We start from the raw sequence: 23,022 nt of genomic DNA, 5'->3' as shown, positions 1-23,022 counted from the left end.
TTTAAAGACAGAATCTCACTGCACAACCTTGAGAGACCGTGTTAATCCTTTACAGGGGAGGCCCAGAGATTTTTTTTTTTTAAACTGTCCCCAAGGTAGAAAAAAGCAAAGGGCTAGGGGCGCCTGGGTGGCTCAATCATTAAGCATCTGCCTTTGGCTCAGGTCATGATCCCAGAGTCCTGGGATTGAGTCTCGCAACAGGCTCCCTGCTCGCGGGAAGCCTGCTTCTCCCACTCCCGGTGCTTCTGATCCCTCTCTCGCTATGTCTATCTCTGTCAAATAAATAAGTAAAATCTTTAAAAGCCAGCAAGCAAGCAAAGGGCTAGAATTCTATCCAGAACTCCCCTCACCCCTTTATACCGACACTGCAACCTGTCTTTCCCAAATCGACTTTTTGCCCTGATCACTGCGCTCTACTACCGGAAATGGTTTGCCGCCTGACATGCTTTATGCTTTCTTTCCACGGCTAGACCACACATACTTCGAGACCAGGCTCATATTCTCCATGTGACAGCTTTCTCAACACTTACTTTTAGCCCCCTGCCGGGTCTCAGGTTGCCTTTTCTAGCCCACTGTTTGTCTTTCCAGTTAACCCATTTTCAGCAAATAAGCAAAACACTTTTGTTTTAAAAAATACCTGAATCTAGATATATAGGGAAAAGTGGTATGTATGAATTTCAAATCCATTACAGAAACTTTGTGCTTTGACTTTATATCTTTTCCTACACTACTGACCCTGGAACAATGTGGGGGTTGGGGTACCAACTGCCGGCCCCCCCCCCCAAGAGCCCAAAATCCACGTATAACTTTCAACTCTCCCAGAACTTAACTACTAACAGCCTACTGTTGACCAGAAGCCTTCCCAGTAACACAATTGACATGTATTTTGCATGTTACACACATTAGATACTATATTCTTACAATATTTTTTTTCTTAACTTTTTTGGTTATCTTTGGGCTATGCAGTTCATCTGTGAGTTTTTTCAAATTGTCGCAAATCTCAAAAAAAAATTCCAATATATTTATTGGAAAAAAGTGACATATAAGGGGACCTCTGCAGTTCAAGCCCCCATTGTTCACTAGTCAACGGAAGGCCGTTAGAAACACTTCATAGACAATTTACAAATCTGAGTTAAGGAGATGGGTTATGAAACAGACAAAAGACGGAACAGAAAGACAGTTAAGTAGTCCACGCAAACAACTGAGCACATCAAGTATCCAAATCACCATATTTTCCAGTTTATAACCAAGTGGGAAATCTCAATTCTTCTCTATCATTCTAGGCTCCATGGCTCAATTTAGGACTCAAACCCAGCAGCCTGGGAAAGTTACACTTAACCCTCCACAATTCCAGGAAGTCTCTGACCCAAAGTGGTATTCCATTTACAAGAGGATTTCACGGTAATCCAACCTAAAGCCCAACCTCCCCTTGCTTCCCAGCGTCAAGTTTCTATTCAAAGCAGAAATAAGCAGTAAGCAACCCCCAGGATAAGTATAAATGTGGAGTCTTCAGAGAGATGTTCCCCTGTTACTCAGAATGACTTGCCATCACTTTCTTACACACATTCTTGTCCTATTTTTTAAATCGATTCTTTCCAAACCTGGCATTATTTCTACATGCAACAAAGAACGCTTACAGCATCCCTAACCCAATATTAAAAGAGCACCACCTTGTCTAGATAAACACATACACCCACCAGGAAACAGTGAGCAAGAGTAAGTGCGCGAGGCCCGGGACACGGGGTACCGCGGGGTACGAGGCGGAGAGCAGCCGCAGACCTCCGGGAAGGAAGCGAGGGCGGCGCCACGAAGCCTCTCGGAGCGGGACAGTCATGCGTACGCGCCGCTGCCAGTCAAGGGGACACACCTGCTACGTTTAAGCCCCAACCACAGACTACCAAGAGCGCAAGATGCCTTAGGTGTCAACGGGAAAGGCTTTGCTCGGGCCTGCGAATGGAAATGTGGGAGCTCCAGCCCCCTCGCTACTGAGTGCTGGCAGCGCGGCCGGGGTCCTCGCCTGTCCGCCGCAGGTGTGAGTCCGATGATGTCTAGATCACTTCTACCTCCCGAGTCCTAGGATTATATTTATACTGAATGATCATGAATCCTCTGTATTTACTAGTGACAATAATTTTGTGTCATACAATTATCAATTTTTTTTAACAAATCATATTATTTTAAAAGAACCATGTAAGGGTGCCATTTCAAGTAATTACATGAACTACTCGTCTGGAATTAAGGCCCTCGGAAAGCAGAGCCTCACACGCCATGGCACTGCCAGGGCTCTCGGGGGCTTCACAGCCTGACTCGGTCAGCATCACCCGGAGGCAGTAAAGCCCCATCTAGAGGTTCTGCTCTCACTGGCCTGGGGCGGGGGGGGGGGGGGGGTGTCTGGGAGGTTCCAGACACAAGGCCATTTAAAGCAACTTGGCTATTGCTTTAAAAAATTTTACCAAAACAGTTAATACTGCTCCCCAGGCAATCCAGTGACCAGTGAGGATAAAAGCCACTGCTATCAGGTGATAAAGTTTCTCTACACTTAACACTTTGATCCACCAAAGGTCTCCTTTGGCTCCCAGAGTTCGAGATGATTAAAACAAGCCCCAACATACGGTTTCCTTTCTTTAAGAAGTTCAGAGATTCTACGTGTATGTATAGGTTCCCCATCAAGTCTGCTCACTAGAAAAAATGTTAAGCCCCATCAAAAATCACATTCATTAAAATTGTGTAAGCCCCATGGCACAGTCATATCCATCCAAGCAGCCGAAAGGTAAAGGTCAGAGCACCTGCGCAGCCTCACCCCGCAGTAAGGTCACGCACACCCTCAAGAACTCACAGTTCATAAGAAGAGTGACCAGAAAAAAAGCCTATTAAAAATCTATCAAACGATGCTTCTGTTTCTTCCTCCCAGAACATGCGGTTTTCGCAGGGGTTGACGTGGCTGGTCAACCGTGTGTTCAGGTGACCCTCAGTGTCCCTGAGAGGCAGAGCCCTGGAGACAGACGGAACACTCGGTCAGCCCTGCTTCTCAGGCCTGGTGCGCAGCACATGCTTAACATGTGTGTTGTTCGCCAAAGAAGGAAAATGCAGAGGGAGCAGGGCGTGAATACGGCGGAGAGGAAGCACGCCCTAGACGCGTGTGACAGCTGTCAAGTATTTCTCTCAACCAGGAGACGGCGGACTTCTTCCGTAACAGGATCCAATGGTGTTTGAGCCTTCGTGGATGACGTGCAACAGCTAAACGCCGCAGTAACAGAGCCGAAGCAGCCACGGACAATACACAGGCCAGTGGATGTGGTGGTATTTCCGTGAAACTTGACTTACACTGACAGGCGCTGGCCGGCCAAGGTTTGCAGAGAGCTGTGGTTTGCTGAGCCCTGATCTGAACAACCCCTTCTCTAAGTGCTCAAACAATAAACTTACCCTTCCATCGTCACAGTGTAGTGTCATTAAGAGCAAGGAAGTATTACTTCCCTTTTTGTAATTCAACATTCCCACTTTCCACATAAGTGACTTCCCAAGGAGCACCTCTCGCTAACGTGTCATTTACGTGGGGAACCATATGCTCTATCAATACGACCCACACTCGTAGAGGGGACTGGAGTAGATCTTAAGGGAGAAGCTGTTTCCAGGAATCCTATTTAGGAAGGTGACCATCTCTCATTAGCAGCACCGCAAACGGGTGAGAGGACAAGAGCAGAAGCACGAGGCAGAGTTCTCCTCAAGGTCGTGGGCCCGAGAAGAGGGGCACTGTCTGTTCCTCGCAGTGTTAACTCTTGGGATCGGTTCTACCTCATGGACAACCGCCAACAGGGGCGGAACTACAGGCCACGTCACCTAAATCTAGGTAAAACAAAAGTTTGGGCCACAGTCACTGTGCAGACAAAAATACTTTCTATAACACAGTCACAGAAAAACAGCACTATCCCCTCCAAGGGTGGGAAAGAGGTAAAAAGTCAGATGACGATGACACATTCCACTCCTTCATAAAATACACACAGGGATAACCTTTTCTCCATTTTCATGCTTCCTTGCCACCAATTTTGAGGAAAAGTTTACTTTTATTCAAATAAATGAAACATAAATCTTACTCAAGATGAGCATCTAATGTTCCCAACCAAAATCACTAGAAGAGAAAAAAAAACAAACCACAAAAATAAACTGCTAAACAGGTCAAAGATGCTCTACAAGATTCCTTCTCGAACGTCCAGCCCAGTTTTCTAACAACTCATAGTTCCTCATTCTTGGCTGAGAATTCACACACCTAAAACTTCTCAAAAGATTTGATTTTGTTTTCAGACCTCAGCTGAAAATGTGAAGAAAACAACAAAATAAAGATTCATATTATCAAAGGATTAACTTGTATGGATTTTTTTTTATTCTAAATGCCATTTACAAGCGCAGAACCAACAAGAAATCAGATCTTGAACTAATTTATGATGATTTTTCCAGGAAGCATTCCAGCAGCCACACACTATTGTTCGCACAGCTGGCGGCTGTCTCTACGGTCACTCCTCAAAGGAGAAAAAGGGAGGGGGAGAAAGACACCAGGAAACACGAGGCTCAAAACACAGGCTGGCCTCAGAAGTTCATTTTCCCAGCCGTGAAGTGAAAGCAACCAAGAACGAATTTTACTGACCCCTCCACACCACCCCCCAACTCACCCACTCTTTTTAGGCTCTAGCAACACAGCAAATCAAGGCACGATCCTGGTAAACCACGCTGACCGTCCAGTCTAAAGACAGTGGTCAGATGTGTAAGCTTTAACAAGTGAACTTCATTTGTGGGTAGAAATTATAGAAATAATTTATAGAAATAATTTCTACTCACCTAATTCACAGCAAGTGTTAACAAAGTACCTGAAATTTATCAGTCAAAAGTTACAAAAAACTCTAAGAAGTTGAGTCAGAAGCTAAGTATTGAAATTGGCAGACTTAAGTACACTATACTAGGATATTTTTCATGAACAAAAAGACTGTTCCTGGGACGCCTGGGTGGCTCAGTGGGTTAAGCCTCTGCCTTCGGCTCGGGTCATAATCTCAGGGTCCTGGGATCGAGTCCTGCATTGGGCTCTCTGCTCAGCAGGAAGCCTGCTTCCTCCTTTTTCTCTCTTTCTCTGCCTGCCTCTCTGCCTTCTTTGATCTGTCAGTCAAATAAATAAATACAATCTTTAAAAAAAAAGATTGTTCCTGGGCGCCTGGGTAGCTCAGTCGGCTAAGCACCTGCCTTTGCCTCAGGTCATGATCCTGGGGTCCCAGGATCGAGCCCTGTCTTGGCTCCTTGCTCAGTGGCAAGTCTGCTTCTCCCTCTGCCCCTCACCCTGCTCATGCTCTCTCTCTCTCAAGTAAACAAAATCTTTTAAAAAGGGCTATTGCTTTAAAAAATTTTACCACAACAGTTAATACTTGTTTATATTATTATTCATGTACAAGAACCTGACATCCAAATAATATAGCCTTAATTTTTTTTTCCCCACTGAGAGATCTAGGTAGAATTTTGCATATTTTTTAACATTGCTGCTATAATGAAAAAAATAGTTTTCTTTTACTTCCATAATTTAATTTATTCAATGAGTAGAATAAAAAATTTCAAAATATGAACTTGCAGAGTTGCTAAGAAAGCAGATATAAGCAGGAACCAAATCCCAGGATCAGTATAACAGCTCAGTTTTAATAGCTCTGACAAAATTTTCTTAAGAGATCCGATTTTTAAACTAAACTAGTAACAAAGTGTCAGGCTCATCAGAGTCCATGAGAGGTCCCAGGAACTCATCCACACGACACCACCCTGATGGCCGGGAAGATGAAAAGGCCAGGGAAACCACGAACACCTTCAGTGGTTCTCTTCCCTTGGAAGGAAGGAATCCAAACGATCCGGGACGTCCGAACCCAGCTCCGAACTCCCGTCCCAGTCTCACACATCCTTTACAGAAATGTTCCCACTTCGGTGATCTTGATCAGTACCAGTCGATGGAGCTGCGGCGGGGCGTGTTCCCGAAGGCCCCCAATAGAATTTCAGCCCCACTTTACTACTGAGCAGGTTGGACCAAGAAGCCCACCTCCCCTCCCCTGTGACCAGACTCTGAGCTTCAGTGTGGGGTAAAGAGCTGCATTCCCTATCCCCTCATCGTCTCGTACACGAAAAGGAATCATCTCGGGCCCTGAACGCGCCACCTGGCCCCAACACTTCTGTCACTCCGTCACACGGTAATTCTAAGTGCTCGACGCCTAAGACGGCAGAGATGGTTCCCCATTTTTAAAGTGTTTTCAAGGGATTGGCACATTTTTTGCATTTCTTCCAATGCCTACTACAAAATGGTCCTGAATTACATGCCAGTAATGATGGAAAAATCATGCGAATGCAAAAAGGCTACACAGTATCTCCAAATCTTGACTTTCAAATCTTTACAAAACTTTAAATACGTACAAGGGTGCCCCCCCCAAATAAAAACACTTGATAAAAAAAAAAAGAGCTAATATCAATTCACACAAATTAACCTTTCTTTTTCCCAACCTCTAGCAAAGGACCCTTTGAACAATAAAATGGCTACAAATCAGGTAATGAAATGAAAGAGAGACTGCTTCACTGACATTAGGCAATCACCAAATACAGTATCGCTACAAATCTTAATCCTTTTTTTTTTTTTAAGATTTTATTTATTTATTTATTTGGCAGACAGAGACACGGCGAGAGAGGGAACACCAGCAGGGGGGGTGGGGAGGGAGAAGCAGGCTTCCCGCTGAGCAGGGACCCTGATGTGGGACTCAATTCCGGGACCTCGGGATCATGACTTGAGCTGAAGGCAAGTGCTTAAAGACTGAGCCACCCAGCTGCCCCCAAATCTTAATCCTTTATTCTTACTACAATTTTTTAGAGCTCCCCATCTATGTAATAGTGACTCGGTTCCTCAGCGTTCAAGATGCTCTATGTGACACCAGTCTACCTTTCCAGCCATGTTTCCTATTCCCTAGTTCAGTATTTCTCAAATGTGAATAATATACGTATCCTTTTTATTTATTTATTTTTTAAAGATGTATTTCAGAGAGTGAGTGAAAGAGAGAGTGAGCAAAAGAGCAAACGGGGAGGAGGAACAGGAGAGGGAGAAGCAGACTCCCCGCTGAGCAGGGCGCCTGATGCAGGACCGGATCCCAGGACCCCAGGATCATGGCCTGAGCCGAAGGCAGATGCTTAGCCGACTAAGCTACCTAGGCGCCCCTACGTATCCTTTTTAAAAGAGAAAAAATGGGGATGCCTGGGTGGCTCAGTCAGTTAAGTGTCCAACTCTTGATTCTGGCCTCTCTGCTCAGTGCAGAGCCTGCTTGAGATTTTCTCTCTCCCTCTGCCCCTCCCCCTCATGTATATTCTCTCTAAAGAAATGAATAAAATCTGTAAAAAAACAAAAATGAGAGAGAAACGTTCCTTAACCCCTAAAAATATAACCTAGATCCTAGTTTGGAAAATATTACTCTATTCAAACAGCTGTAAAATGTTTGATCACAGGACACCCCAAGAACTCCTTTGGCCTTTATCTGGACCAAACCTGATACCCAAGCACAAACACTTGCACTGAGACGTCCTGGCAGCAATGGACTTCACTTCAAAACACTTGTGATTTTAACAAGTCTTACCACCAAATTGAAAACACAGTATTAAAAATCTCACAGAAATTCCAACCTCAATATACTTGGCCGACAAGACCCTGATGTTCTGAGACAAACTCATTTACAGGGTAGAGTCCAAGGTCCTTACTAGGGCACGCCAGGGCCCAACACCCCCCACACCCTCACCGCTGCTCACTTCCAACCTCTAATCAAGGTCCAGGAGTCTCCGTTCTATAGGCCAACTTGCCAAGGCTATTGGCCCATTCCGGGCTCTGAACATTTGGCTATCTTTTTGTCAACAGTTTCATCTCGAGGAACCTTTTCCCCAATCCTCCCATTCTAAGGGAAGCTCTATTTCCATGTGTTAACTTCTATCAACGTCTTACTGCAGTGGAAATCTCTTCCACTAAATTCTGAGTTTTCTGAGAACTGGGCCATGTCTTACTCATCTTTACATTCCCAAAGCACTCTGGCAGTGCCTGGGCAAGAAGAACCATGTGTTCACTAAATGAATGACCCCCAATTCCTAAACCCCAGTCAACTAAAACTACACACCACCAGGATGTTTGAGCTATACTTACTGCATTCTTACAGCGCGCCTGACTCTGGCCCTCAAAACAACCTATGAAATCGGTACTATTCTGACCCCATTTCACTGATGAGGAAACTGAGGCTTAGAGATGTCATATAACCTGTTGCCCAAGTTCACAGGTTATTTATGTTCACAACTTTCCTCCACGTAGACTTGTACACCTAGATCATCTTGGTAGAGAGCAGAATGCCAAGAAACCTTTTACACATACTGGACATGAAATAAATATCTGTCGAATGGGTAATTAAATCAACTCTACGGACACACACACATCCCTTCAATTAATTTGAAAAAGATTACGGCATTTCGAGACTCACTAACATACATACCTATATCTATATAGATAATTACATATATACGTACACAGAGAGAGAGAGAGAGAGTAGGTAAGTTCTAGGGCAGAGGTAAAACCACACAATGAGCCATGAGGTGATTGTACACTTTTTACACTTGAAGCTCTTCTCCACAGTGACCATCTACTATAGAAACTGCAGGTTATCTACCAATTTTGCATTTGATAAATAAATAAGCTGTCCCTTCCCTTGCGGCTTCACGCCACACTAACAGGCATGGTAGCGTCCCAACTGTTGCTTTCGTCACTACACAATGTCTGGTCCTCGGTATGTCAAAGCAGCTCCATAAACTAAACTAGCCCAGTTGCCTCTTTTCCACTTAAATTCACAACAGATAATCTGTGAGGGAGCTAAAAATAAGGAAAGAGAACAAGGATCCAATCAAACAGACTCTGCAAAAGTATTCTGTAGGTCCAGGCTTTCAAAGAACCCCAGCAGGCACATCCTCTTCTGTAAAGCCTTCTGTGGATCCCCTTGGCTGAAAGCACTCGTCTCCCCGGACTTCTAAGTTTTTCTAACCTCACTGATGACCTGTGCATCACAGAGAGAGTATCATCGCTTCTGAGGACAGGCATTATGCTTGAGTCATTTCTTTTGGCCCTCACAGTGCTTGCACAGAGAAGTACAATGAAGAATCCGCTGAAGGAGTGAGTGTACAGTTAAGAAGGTCAACCCTTCGCAACATGAGTTCTTAGGCCAGTTCTCCCACATATTAGCAACAGATTAATTACGTTGCATAGAATTTCCTGGAAGGATGTTAGAATTAATTTAAATCGGTCAGTAATGACTGAAATGAAACAATCCTTCAAGGAAGAATGGTATTTTGCTTTTGCAAACCAGAGTATGCGCAGCAGACTTTTGGAAAAGTGTTGCGTTTAGAGCCGAGAGCATACCTGGCTATCTACGTCACTATTATATACCTGCCATGTGTTGCTACGGCGCACAGATAGTTTCAACTGTCTGGTCAACATAAGCAAGAAAAGAGAAAAGATCTGTCAGACAGAAGAAAAGAAAAAAGGAAAGTACGCTGATTTATCCATGGAAGATGCTTCAAAAAACTGATAGCTGAGAAATGTGTTTATATTCCAAAAACGGACTTCCCTATTTGTTGTATACCCAACAAACATGACCTTCAGCATGAGCAGCGGACCATCCAGACTCCGGCCACTCCACACATTTGAAGTCTGGAGAGACTGTTCAGTTGTGCCTGAGGCCCTGGCTCTGAAGACATAAAAACCGTAGAAGGCACACAGGAAGTAGAAGGCAAAGGCGAAGCCAGGACCCGCATCCTTGGCTCCAGACTAGGCATTCCAGAAACCACACCGCCACGGGGAAGCACAGAGAGCTGGAGAGGACCTCATGGAAAAACTGTCCCAGGAAAAAGTGATTCCCAAATGGCTGTGAGCAGAGGTTGTTTTCTGATCATGAGGCATGAAATGAAAGGTGCCTATCCTTCGAATCAAAGTTCCTATTTGATTTCACTTAAGTCACGAGACTTAGCTGATGATGTGGTGCCCTTCAAGACACCGCAGCTCTCCTGGATACACTCCCAGGCCTCTGGGAATCTTTATCATTTTCACCCAACCTAGTATTAAAATTCAGCTTAGTCAGATACAGATATAAAGTTTATAATTTTTATTCCTGGAATGTAACTGACCTACTAATTGAAAGCAGACACTTTGGAACAAATTCTAATTGAACTCTCTTCCATATCAGTCAGAAAGATCACTCAAAAACATCTCAAAGAAGCTCTTCTTAGTTAGAAACCTCCTGACATATGAAATTGCAACAGGAAGTCAAAAACAAAGTTTATTCTCACCCTAAATCCAAAGCACTAATTAACGGGAATAAAATCACCCTTTCTTCAACACGTTGATGTGAAGTGATAAACGCCAACTGGAGCCAGAGCAAGTGGGAACCAGCGCCAACCAAGAAATCAAGACCCAGTTCTTGGCTGCAGTCTAAGTCGACAGGAACATTTATTGAGTATTACACAGAAGACACCTAATCCTAATCAACATTCCTCCTCCCCAACCAAAACCAAGCAAACAAAACCAAACAAACCCTGATTATCTTAGTTCTGTCTCATCCCCGTAGCTCCTACTTACTCCGTGTGTGCCGGCCTCATTAACCAAGCCCAAGAAGGCATCAAAGACTGAGTCACAAACCCAGAACAAGAATCCAGTTCTGCTACTGACTCATTGGACAGTCCTAGAAAAGCCATACTTCCCCCACTACTCTGATGGTGTGAGGTAATTCCAAACACCCTCCTACAGAATGATCGCAGCCTGAACTAGAAGCTTCCAAATGCGCCACTGGGGTTTGTGCTATTTCTCAGGCCATCGAACGACCATCAGGAGCTAAGAACAAGAGTTGGAGGGCTGAGAGTATGGAGGAGAAGGATCTGGGAAGAGCAGGGCACTAACCTAGTATCTTCTCACCTCTATGCAGGGTATCTCCCTGAAGAAAAAACAAGGCTCTCCTAAGTCCTCCCCACTTCTGTGGCCTCAGTTCTGCCTTCCCACGCTGCCCACACGGCAGTTCCGGTTTCTGCACAGACTTTAGACGGCCAGGGCAAAAGTCACAGACACAGAAAGAGAAAAGGAGAAGAAAAAGAGAGAAACAGAGACAGAGAAGGAGTTGGGAAGAGAGACACACAGAGACATGCTGGAGGTACCCACGTACTGACTTCCCTGTGGCCTCGCCTTTAAGCAGGACCTGGTGAACTTAAGGACAGTTGGCAGATACAGTGATTTGGCACCTGTTGTCCCAAATAAGTAGGATGTCCGTTGTGAAATATGCGAACTGGATGCAGGTGTGACACAAGGCAAACACAGACCACATTTCAGCATCTCTAGGTCCAGGGGCCATGAGGGCAGATTTGGCAGGCAAGCAGACTTCCAGTCAAAATTCCTAATTATAAGATATTTTCCATTTTGAAAAAAGCTAAAGAAAAAAGTCCCCAAATGAGTAATTAATGTAGAGAGTTCACTTATATATTACTATAGGATTTGGAGTCTTGCACGAAGATCTGCCCTGTGAAAGGAACCTGACCCCAAGGCCGCTGCTGCTCAGGTAAATCCAGCCGCTACTACTCGCTCAGGCCAGACAGCTCTCCGATTCGGCTTACACGGAGCAAAACCAGTGGAAAGGACAGATTTATAAAACCACTTTAGATGGAATTTCCAGGAAGGACCTGGAGAAGGAGGGTTGAGGTGACAAGCTGTCACAGAAGAAAGTTCCGGAGAGGAGCTCAGTGTTTCTTGACAGTGGCAGGGTGGTGGAAGGGGCAAAATTTGACCAAAAAGAAAAACACATTCAAGTGACAGCACAAATGGCAGCTAAGTACACGGGATGCTTCAAACCCGTTTCACAAGATACAGGTTTCACCACCAAACCAAAGCTTTCTTCAGCTGCCAAAGTGTCTCCCTTGTCCAATGAGGAGCGTGAGGCGCCAGGCGCCTGCCCTCAGGCGTGTGCTGCAGTGAGTGTGCCCTCTTGTTCCCCGGCGCTCTGAATGTCCACCAGGAGTCAGTGCATGTTATCCTCTGTCTGGACGAACTCTCGCTTAGACGCCAGAGGATACTACACGAAACACTTCCAAGCCAGAGTCCAGCGAAAAGAATGGTAACAAATTCCAAAGACAGACCTTTCTCCAGTCTGCCCCAGATCGATTTCTTCAAAGCCAACTTGCCAATTGCTAAGAATTTACTCCGTGTTGGTCAACTGGAGGCATTCTTTCCACAACCTCCCCTCAAGAACAACTTCTTGTCATTTCCAAAACTGGTCAAACTCAAACTCTGCAGACTGTTCATTATCTAAAAAGGAATGGGACTGTGTTTCTGCCATGAAAAAAGTTTATTTTTTACTCTGATAAATATGTACTTTCAAACCGCATGGAAGGAAACACCAGGAGTCAAGTGCGTGCCAATCTGGAAGGCTGTACGGAGGGCGGTCTCCTGCTCCCCTTGTGCTGGCCCCCCACGCAGACGAGAACTCAGGGATAATCCCATTCGATGGCGTCAGCCTTGCATTTGCTGAGACCTTAGAAGTCTCTTATCCTTTGTTTTAAAAGTAGCAATGCTTCCCCACTTCTATTCAGGCCAGGGAGGATACACTTTTGTTTGAAATCACCTGCCTGCGTTTAATTGCAATTGCAAGTAAAATATTTGACTCACTTCTCCCTCCTCCCTCCCATTCACGCTGGGAATTTAAAGTTGTGAAACAAACCGAACCTGTCCCTGCTTAATGCCACCAAACACGGCAACACCTCGCTTTAATAGAGCACTTAATTGATGCTTCACCGGAATGGAATCCCTATAAATGCGTGCTATATGCTCAGTCCAAACAAATTAAAAATTACTCTCACAATGAATTCCAAATATTATGCTTAGACAAAACAACAAACTGTTATTAAACTCATAAACCCGCATCCCACAAGAACCTACAAAAAGTCTTAAGTTCAAGTTACCAGATCTGGCTACACCCTCTGACAGAATGAACTCTGCGAGCCTCCATAATCCCTCACCAGGAACTGCGCACTCTCTGCAGAGACAAGACCAAAGCGAGATACCAGCGAGATACCAGCTCCGCATCCAAACACGGGCCCCTGCTCAGCACCCCAGTCAGGCAGCGCATTCTATTTTAATCCTCTTTCTTTTGCAACACGAGCCTCTCCAAGATACATAGAACGCTTGGCTCTGAGTGACAACCCAACCCTTCAGAATGGCTCGGTTGTTCCTTCTTAGAGTGGATAGGTCGTAATTAAAAGCACAAAGTGCTCTCATTGATGGGTTTTTTCCTCTAGAGAATGGAACGCTCTGGTTTTGCCCATCTCTGACTGCCTCCCCCCTTCGCTTCTCACTGACCATGAAGAGACAAAACGTTTTGTCACCCCCACAGATAAGATCAGGCCACCAAGGAGAATCCATATGCGAGAAATCCAGTCGCAGTGTGAAATGGAGCGCTGCTTCTGAAGGTCACCCGAAGATTCAGAAAGCCAGCAGGGCCCACTGGAGCACCCCAGGAAGCAGGCCAGGCTGCTTTAAGCCATGAATGCACAGACAATGAAACAGCCAGACTCCACATCTAACGTCCTCTAGCAGGAGCTCTGTGCATGTCTGTCTGGCAGCAAGTGCTTTGCTGCTCATAGTTTAAAAAATCAAACATGGGAACGGTGGCTGCACCACAACGCAGCTTCTGGTGTAAAAATGTACAAGTCACGGGGGTCGGGGGGTCGGGAGAGGGGGGTGGGGTTATGGACACTGGGGAGGGTATGTGCTATGGTGAGTGCTGTGAAGTGTGTAAACCTGGTGATTCACAGACCTGAACCCCTCGGGATAAAAATACATTATAATTTATTAAAATATTTAAAAATTAATTTTAAAAAATGTACAAGTCACTATTGGAACAAATCTGTTACATGTTTTGTATCCCTGGGGTCCACTACATTTTTAAAGGGTTTGCTTAAAATTTGGGACACCTGGGTGGCTCAGTCAGTTAAGAGCCTGACTCTTGATTCTGGCTCAGGTCATGACGTCAAGGTCGTGAGATCCAGCCTACCTTTGGCTCTGTGCTCAGGACGGAGCCTGTTTTGGATCCTCTCTCCCCCTCCTCCCCCCTCCCCCCCCCCACATGCAGGCGCACCCACACAGGCGTGCAGGTGCACTCTCTAAAGAAAATCTTTAAAAATAGAAAGATCTGCTTAATATTCATGGGCGTCACAGCTACATATAGGTGATCAAAGAAAACCCGACCTTGGCTTTGGACCGTAGCGCTTTTCCTGTTGCCAAACTGTCTAGGCAATTATAACTCAGTGTGTTCCCAGTCCATCCACAGAGATCCCTTCCTGTTAGCGGTCCCCTGAGTCCAGGGGCTCCCTCAAAGCTGGCTGGCCCAGTTTCCACCTGATTCCAACACAGCTATAATTTCTATTTCTCTGTAGTTAAACATCACTTACCAACAATCAACATAAATTATTTCCTGTTAGCAAAGTGCTTTTCTACTAAGGGAACTTATACAGTGAAGCCATAAAGCTACTGTATTAACAAGAATTAACGCACTTTTAAAGATTTTATTTTTTTAATGTGATCTCTACACCCCAACACTGGGGCTTGAACTCTCCACCCAATATAAGAGTCGTAGGCTCCACTGACTGAGCCAGCTGGGAGCCAACTAGACTTTTAAATACTACCCCCTGTCCAAAACGCCTTCTGTCCTTTTCAAGGTCTAGATTCTTACATCCTCGGACAGCCTCATCGTGATGACCACGTAGCAAACACGTACTCATCTAGGGGACTAAGTGCTTTTTTCTGGGTACTGAGCAGGTAGCACTACCTTGTTACATGTGAACACGGAAAAGGGCCCTTAGCACAGTGCCTAGCATTAAACAGGCATTCAAGGAAGTTAATTCTCTCTCCCTAACTTCTGTTTCCTTTATTTATTCTAGATCTTCAGGCTTTGAGAGGTCCTTACTTTCTATCACAAACCAAATCTCAACACTTTTGTAAACCCTTCATTTATAATTCCAGCAAGAAATAAAACCCCAGGCCAAGATGTGCAGCCTATCCAGAATTAACCACTGGATTCTGGAAATACTGTCACTGGACCAGGACAGACAGTCCCAATTTATAAATTAGCAGCGTCTCCAAAGTTCATCTGCAAAGTGGTGTAAACACCCTTTCTGTGATGTTATATTTAGGATCTCAAACTCTCCCACAAAAGCCCATGGGACTGCCAACGTACCTGAATGACGATACCAGGGTCACAGCCTGGACTGAGCACAGTGCCTTGGTCCTGGCGGACGGTAGCTCTTCGCTGCGTCACGAATCCCCGGGGTGGGGGATGTGCACAGCAGGCTCCGGCCAAGATCTCTATCCAGCCCAAGAAGGCGCACACCTTCCCCGACCTTCCTCATGCGCCCTTCTCGCTTCCCTGCCCTCTCCCACGTGACCGATGCCCTCAGAACTCCCGGATTCTCAACTGCAGCCCCTCACCAGAGCTCCACTTTTAAGGTTTCAAAGGCGGAGGCTTCTTCCTGCCAAAATTACCTGCGATCAGCTGTACATCTGAAGGGAAGAAATCTGACCGTAAAGGTATTCCATGGGGGAAGACGAGTGTCTGATGAACCTGCACTTGTCCAGAGATTTCTGCCTCTTTAAAAGAAGCCTGGCTACCCAGACAAATCTAACTTTGTGTGGGAGACAGGAAAACGAGCTGAAACAGGTCTGCATGGCGGAGAGGTGAGGGCCACCTGGGGGGCTATTCCTAAGCTACCTCAGCTTTTCAGAGTCACTTCCTCCTCCTTGCCATTTTGAAAACTTGTCATTTTTTTTTACAGCCTCCATAATGTCTTCGAGTTCCTACAGGAACAGCAGGTGCGTGATAACACAAGTACGTGACAATATGACGGGAGTGGGTACGATGAGTCCAGCTTGGCAGCGTTCTTTCCAACCTGGAACATAAGCCATGGTGTTCGGGATTCCTATGTCCTCAAAATACAGTCACCCCCAGAGCGAGCTGCAGAAGCTACGGGAAAACTCAGATGTCCACACAGGGCCAGAATTCTGGTTTTACTCATCCTGGCATGGCCAGAAGGGGATATTAGATTTGTTTCTAAAGTGTGTTGGGGAGCAGGGGAATGGCACACATCACCTCTTACGCTTATGGGAGAGAATGAACAACAAACGTATTCTAAATGAGAACAAGAAAAGTGGGCAACAAAAGTGGATACTTTTGAAAAAGAATCAAAAATAAAAAAAATCTATACAAGATTCTGCACGCATACTCGTTCACTCTAGCTGCCCTGGGGCATCAATTACTTTAAGTGTAAAAACAGAAAACATCCACTTGGCCAGGGAAAGCCAAGAATCTGGACACTGAATTCCAACACATGCTTGAAGCTGATGCCTGATACCAGCATCAAAAGGCAACAGCCTCATTAAGAAATGGCACAAACTCTTTCCGGTAGCAGGCAAAGGCTTAAAAACCAAGTCAGTGTTGGGGGTCTGGAAGGGAAATGAAAACTGAATTTACCTCCATCCATGAACAAGCAGCTACTAAGGCTGCTTCAGACACCCCAACAACACTCCTCTTTACTACAAACATGCTGAAGGCCGCCAGAATGAAAGCAGCCATTATCCTGACCCGTCACCTGGGCTTTCGCTACCCGCCGAAGAGGGACACGTCAGACACCCGGAGCGCCCCGCCCACATGCTGGGCCTCTCCACCCAGATCCCCAGGCACTCTGACAAGTGCTTATTAACCTTGATGACGTGCCAATGAGAAAGAGAGTTGGCCACCACAGCCTTTTTATTTTCCTGGGGGGAGAAAGGGGAGAAAACCGAGCTAGTGAACTAAGGGACGAAACCCAAGGTTATGGGTAAATCAGAAAAGTGGATTCAGGACTTAAGCGTTCCCGATCACCACCTCCACAATTTCTCAATTAGTCCCTAATGGCAAAGAGGAAGTCTATCTCTATTTTGCTTTAAGAACAGAAGCTCTCGGAAGGCACAGGGCCAACTGTTCTTATAGGCTGCTTGGGATTTAATTTCAAAGTAACTGTAGCAACAATTACATAAAATGAAGTTTCCTTTTCTTCCTAACAACTCTTCTATAGCGAATTCCCGGGTTACTCGAGCGCCAGACTGTGGATGACGCACCCTGAGGACACCTGTGTAGGACCAAGGGGGTCGCCTCATGCGACCATAGTAACCCCCACTTCCTCACACTGGCAGACCCTACCCACCACGTCCTCCACTGAAGACACACTTTTGCCTTAGACAGGACGCCCCCAGGAAGAAAGGACGATGCCACAAAGTTCACACGGTTCACAAGAATCCAATCATAGGATTTTTTTAAAGCAACCGTAGGCAGTAAAAAATGAAGTTATGCAATAATTAATACCTAATGCTGTCTTATCTATCATTGCTAAGCTTCCTACTGAATAAATAAGAGAAGAAATTCTCAAGGTAGAGGACATGTAGGTAGTCGTGGCTTTGCACCTGGCCCCTGACGAAAGGCAGTACAACGCACACGGCAAGTCTGCGACAGTACCCAGCGTCAGCTCCATGCCAACCGCCCACAGACGTGTCTCCCCTGTGAGGCCTGAGCTCCCGAGTTTTTAAGTAACCCAAAGGAAAAATTACCTACGAAACCCCTGTAATTCCACGAAAGAGGGATTATACTAAAAGAATGCTGTGGGAAGAGCAGAAATGACTCAAGGACATGCTGAATTTTTCTGGCAAGGACCAAACACTCCAACTAGAATGATCCAAATGATCATGTGAATTGGAGGCAACTCTTCATGAGGAAAAGTGCAGAGAGAAGACCCTTACTCTAGCTGAATGTGAAAGTAACGGCAGGAAAGTACTGCTAACGAGAACTTGTATTTAAGAGACTTTCTGAAGAAATTCCAACAGCTTCCTGGGCAACTGTTTCAATAATCCACATCCCGGGCCCGCAGGAGGGAGGAGGGAGGAGGGAGGTATTAATGCCTCTCTGCAAATAAGGAAAAGGAGCACAGGGAATGGGGCGTCAGGTGCCCTGACTCCCCCGCCCCCCGCCACTCTGCAGGCTCACACACTGCACCACACGTGCAGAAGGAGGTCCACAAAGACTGTCCTTTTTGGAGGAAAGAGAGGGACAAGGACAGTTTTGTAACCTCTGGAAGAAGCTGCACTTACGAGAGAAAGTCAAGAATCCAGCTGACTCTGCTAGGTTAGAAGAAAGGGCATAGCTGATGAGACAACAGCGGTTTCTTCTCCCAAAGTCTTGTCTCATTTTCACACACCTCATGACTTAATGGCTCTCACCTATCCTCTTACCGAGTTCATTCTCGCTATTACTTAGCGAAAGAATAAAACATGCAAAACCATTAAAAAAAAAAAAAATCAGTTGCCAAATCATTAAGCTCCTCCCACTTTCCCTCCCAAAGCTGGAAGCGGAGGAGCCCGGGACTCGGTTACCTACCTTTGCTTCATCGTTAATGTCCCAAGTGAAGGAAATGGCATTATATGCAATCTCCTCAATGTTACTGATGGTGTTGAAGCTTTCTTTATAGTCAGCTACATGAGTGATGAAAAAGAAAGGGAAATCGTGATTTCTGGTTCCAACGTTTTCCATATTATTGCCTCTGAAAAACTTGTATGAACATATTGTTGGATTGAAAAAGGTTCAAAAAGATGAAAATAAGAATCACAAGATTTTCAAAATACAGGTAAGCTTAGACCTATTTAATTTTCCCCATTATGTCAAAATTAAGATATTTAGGACTAAAAGTTTACATAATTGTCCCAAGGTCACAAAACTAGCTCAGAGAACCAAGATGAGAACTTAGCTCTTTTAAATGTTTTTGAAAAGAGAACATGAACTTTACAAAAGGCAAAAGAAGTAACACTGAGATTAAGAGCCATCTTGTGATACAGATGACGGTTCTGTACCAAAAGTTCTACACGGCAAGAAGAGCCCTTCTCATGAAGCTCCTGCATGAAACGCGGTTCTGCCCAGATCTGCCGCCACAGCCCAGCGGCTACATCCCTGGGTCTCTTGGAAGACAGAAGAACCTAGCAGTACAGCTCATCAGGTAGCCAGGGGAGATAGCTTAGGTAAGTGCCCGCCAGCAGTATTTGCTTCTGCTTATTTATTTAGGGTTTTTTCTCTATTTCACCATCATCTACAAATAACCAGTATCTCTTAAAGAAGACATTCCACCTCAAAAACTGCAGACCAAAGAGCAGGGCCCTCTTACATGAGCCAGCTCTAGAGCTTCTGGTCCAGAGTCATCTGGAGAGCCAGCACTGCACAAGCCACACGTCCTTATGAAGGAAGTAAGTGAAGAACACTGATTCCAGGAGGCCGAGAACAGGGTTTGGAACAGATCAGTAGCTGGCATAAAAATTCAAATGCTTTCGGCAGGAAGCCGATCGCTGCCAAAAATAACTGGAATTAGAAAACTGGATGCTTACACCTCTGGGAATAAAAGCAGGCTCCAGAGCTCCTCACCTATGTCAATGCACCTTTGTTTGGCCGTGTGCTGCCGTGAGTGCCAGTATTTCCAGTGCCTTAACTGATCTTCTCTGCTTTTGTCTTCTGCAAAAACCACCATGATCACACTCTATGAAAGAGAATGGATTATGATATAAAGATGCTAAAGGGTGAGTATCTTCTGGAAATCTTGCTTAGTGTTCTATTTTACAGTTAAGGCTGTAAACTGCCATTTTAGATCTTCATTTAGATCTAAATGAGAGCTCTGACGAGCTTTCCTGGAGAACAGAGCCAAGAGCAGAACGTACCCGGACTTTGCTGATGGGCCGGTGGATCCCCTCGCTGCCGCTCACCTCCTTCAAGGTGACGGGGTAGAACTGCCCTTTGTTCAGGTAGGTCATGGTGCTATCTCCTGGCTTCTGCCGAAGTGACTTTGAGGCTTCTAGGGTATATTCAAAGTTGTTCCTAAAGAACAAAAAAAAAGCCACAGCTCCCTAATCCACTCTTTCAGAAGCTCTCTTTATAGGTCAGCGCGATCTCTGAAATGCTTCAGTGTGGATGTATGCAAATAGCCAACTACTAGGAAACATCCAACTGACTGTGTCATATTATAAACAGCATGTGCTACTTCTGGCACAATAAATATAAGCTAAAGCAACACAGATATTCTCAAATCTCTCATATGCAGGGCTACAAAATGCCTACTAGAAATTCTATGAAGTGAAAAGGTTAAAAATTAGAAGTTTAGAAGCTAAGGGTATTAAAGATACTAGCAGCTGAAAAGGGCTTTGGAAGGAAATCTCACAAGACATGCTTCCAATTTGGTATTTACCCAGCAAGGGCTGCAAACAGGTGGCCCGGTAGGTCTCTGATTAAATTCGATTTGGTCTGCACAGCACTCTTTTTGAGGTTTTTGCTTGGAATTTCAATGTTTTGTGATGGGCACTGCACAATTCTCTATAGTCACTATCACCTTAAAATAACATGTATATATCTCCCTTGAGTTAATAACCTTCCTAGACCAGAGCTCAAGAATTACACCTATTTTTGTAAATAAAGTTTTATTGGAACACAACCGCACCCTTCTTCGCGCGTAGTCTACAGCTGCTTCTGAGCCGCAGTAGCGAGCTGGGCAGTTGCAACAGAGCCTGTAAGGCTCACAAAGCTTCAGTATGTACTATCTGATCCTTTACAGAAAAGGTCTGCTGACCCCTATCTTAGATCCTACAGGTATCTGAGTTTGTGACTCCTGTACCTTAAGGCAGGTCTTTAAGGGAAGTCTCAATTCCCATCAAATCCTAGACTTAAAAAAAACCTGGTTTTACTTCAAAGCACAACATACAAAAGATGCGTAAGACTAAATTATAAAATGAAATCCTAAATGCCTTAAAAAACATCCGAAGGTGTTCGTACATTTTCATAATTAACTTGGAAGATACTCATATTGCTGGCATGAAGTACAATTTTGAGGTTTTAAAAGAAGAGGTTGTCAGGTCAGAAAAAAGCTGACTTCATTTATTTCACCACAAGTGAGGCTAATACAAAATAAAAGCCTTTATCCACTTGATGTTATTTCTGAATTCTCACAGAATTATATGTTCTTGGAAACGGAAGGGCGCACAGGGATCCAGTTGAGTCCCCTCGTCTCTTCTTCTAGACCCCATTCTACCACCATCACATAAAGAAACTGAAGGAAAGAAAAAGCACCAACACCAAGAATTAAGGAAACATGAAACACAGTACAGAGTTCAAAATTAAGTGCACTAAAGCGAATGTCCCTCTAGCAAAGATAAACCACCAAAGCCACCTCTGATTTTCCAACATCAGATTAACACAAAAAGTCATAAGAGCTGAAAGTTAAAAATCAAATTAAAAGACAACTATTACCCAGAAACACTGTCAAAAACATAGTCCTCTGAATTCATGCCAGGCATCCGCAGGCTGAGATCCGAGGGGAAGAAAACCTGAAATACGAATGTGATAAGCCACGACTATTTAACTGGTTATCAGGCTCACTAAAGACCGACACGTGCTACAGCACACAAGTGTGTGGCTCACGGCTACACACTACTCATTCGACATTCATTTGAAAATAAAAACTTTAACTCTACAAAAAAATTCTGAAGGAAAAACAGCCATTTCATATGCACTCAATTACATGGAGACAATCCACGCATGTACTCCCCCAGAGTGCTGCCTTATCCCCTGTTCCCAACTTCCCCACACATCTCAATTCTGTTCAAACTCTAGAATCTGCAACCAAGATCTCATGACTTTCAGGGCTCATCACAGCAAGTGAAGCTACCCTATCAGGTCTGTACCACCAATGGACAGACTGAGGCACTGTTCTCAGATAAGGCTACGATTCTACTCCTAGTGCCCTAAGCAAAGGGATATTCCTTTTCCCCATGGGACATTAAATATGGCTTTAAACATCCTTACTCCTCAACTTTTTTGTGGTTCATCACCACAAAACCCTGAAAGTGTTTGGAGTTAAACTGTAAATTTCACACAACGCATGCCTCACCAACATCTACTGCCTCCCTGACTCCACTACCAAGCAAGAGAGACCCAGAAAATCCATGAGAAATCATTTTATATTGAGCCAATTACAAGAATCTTGTTCTGGTCTAGGCAAAAGCTGAAAACAGACTTCTGTGGAGATATCTGTTGTTGATGGAAGATTACATATGGGGTTTTCTTTCTCCGACAAAATCACTTAGCTGAAATCATAATTGTCAACTCAAATGCTGGTAAGATTAGCCATGTGCCCTTGATAATGATTTCTGGTTTGTAGGTTTAGTTTACAAATTATACCCATTGGCCTTTTCTCATAAAAAAGAAAGTCTTTTGTTCCTAATCCATTCATTTCAGTCTGAGTTTCAAGCTTACATAACAAGGAAGAGGTGGAACCCAATACTTAGACAAACACACAAACGTCTTAGGAAGATGCTTGCATTTCCTGTACCTCCTGAACGCCTTCCTTGAAGGTCTCTGAGAAGGTAGAGTCTGGAGTTCTCCTTTGAGCATTTGGAGGTTGAGCACCAGAGCTGAACTGGTCAGCATTAAGGTTCCGGTCGAAAACCACCACCCGCTCAGCAGGCTCAGGATGATATACTGCCGGAGAGATTCCCACAGCAAAGCCATGGGGCTGGGTTTCTGTCTTGATGGAGTGGGTAGGCATTGTTGCTATGGAGACAGTGACTGTTGTATCAGGAGCTGTTAGATGGCCTCTCTTATCAATGCCCAGTTGGTTGCCATGGGGAAGGACAATGTTAAATGGCACATTTTTCAGTACTTGCACTCTGTTTTCTCCAGCAGAAATGAGGGACTGCTCAGTCACATTTGGTATGCTGTTTCTTTAAGAAAAGAAAAGAAAACTCTGTTTTCAAACTTAATGCTGATATAGTTCTTTGACAATTTTTATTTTCCTAATGGGAATGGGCCATTGGGTCCTTTGCAATAGTAATAATAGTAATAGTAATAATAATAT

The 23,022-nt window shown here is 44.7% G+C and overlaps 1 protein-coding gene across 3 annotated transcripts in view; it reads right to left on the bottom strand.

The window, feature by feature from the left end:
• GRHL1 (grainyhead like transcription factor 1) overlaps positions 1-22,892 on the bottom strand; it is a 43,051-nt gene extending 20,159 nt beyond the window's left edge. For 2 of the 3 annotated variants that reach the window (XM_082745495.1, XM_082745496.1), the window contains exons 1-5: positions 22,498-22,886; positions 21,417-21,493; positions 19,838-19,994; positions 19,548-19,659; positions 18,516-18,610 (exon numbers count right to left, since the gene is read on the bottom strand). In XM_082745495.1, coding sequence (XP_082601621.1) covers positions 18,516-18,610; positions 19,548-19,659; positions 19,838-19,994; positions 21,417-21,493; positions 22,498-22,713 — 657 coding nt within the window. In that variant the 5' untranslated portion in view covers positions 22,714-22,886. Of the gene's footprint in view, positions 1-18,515; positions 18,611-19,547; positions 19,660-19,837; positions 19,995-21,416; positions 21,494-22,497 lie in introns of all 3 variants that reach the window. The other variant, XM_082745497.1, reaches the window with a different exon arrangement.
• Positions 22,893-23,022: the final 130 nt, after the last annotated feature.

The sequence above is a fragment of the Mustela nivalis genome (genome assembly GCF_964662115.1).
Source record: "Mustela nivalis genome assembly, chromosome: 8".
NCBI lineage: Eukaryota > Metazoa > Chordata > Mammalia > Carnivora > Mustelidae > Mustela > Mustela nivalis.
The sequence above is the reverse complement of the archived record's forward strand: the minus strand, read 5'-3'. Positions and strand labels throughout refer to the sequence as shown.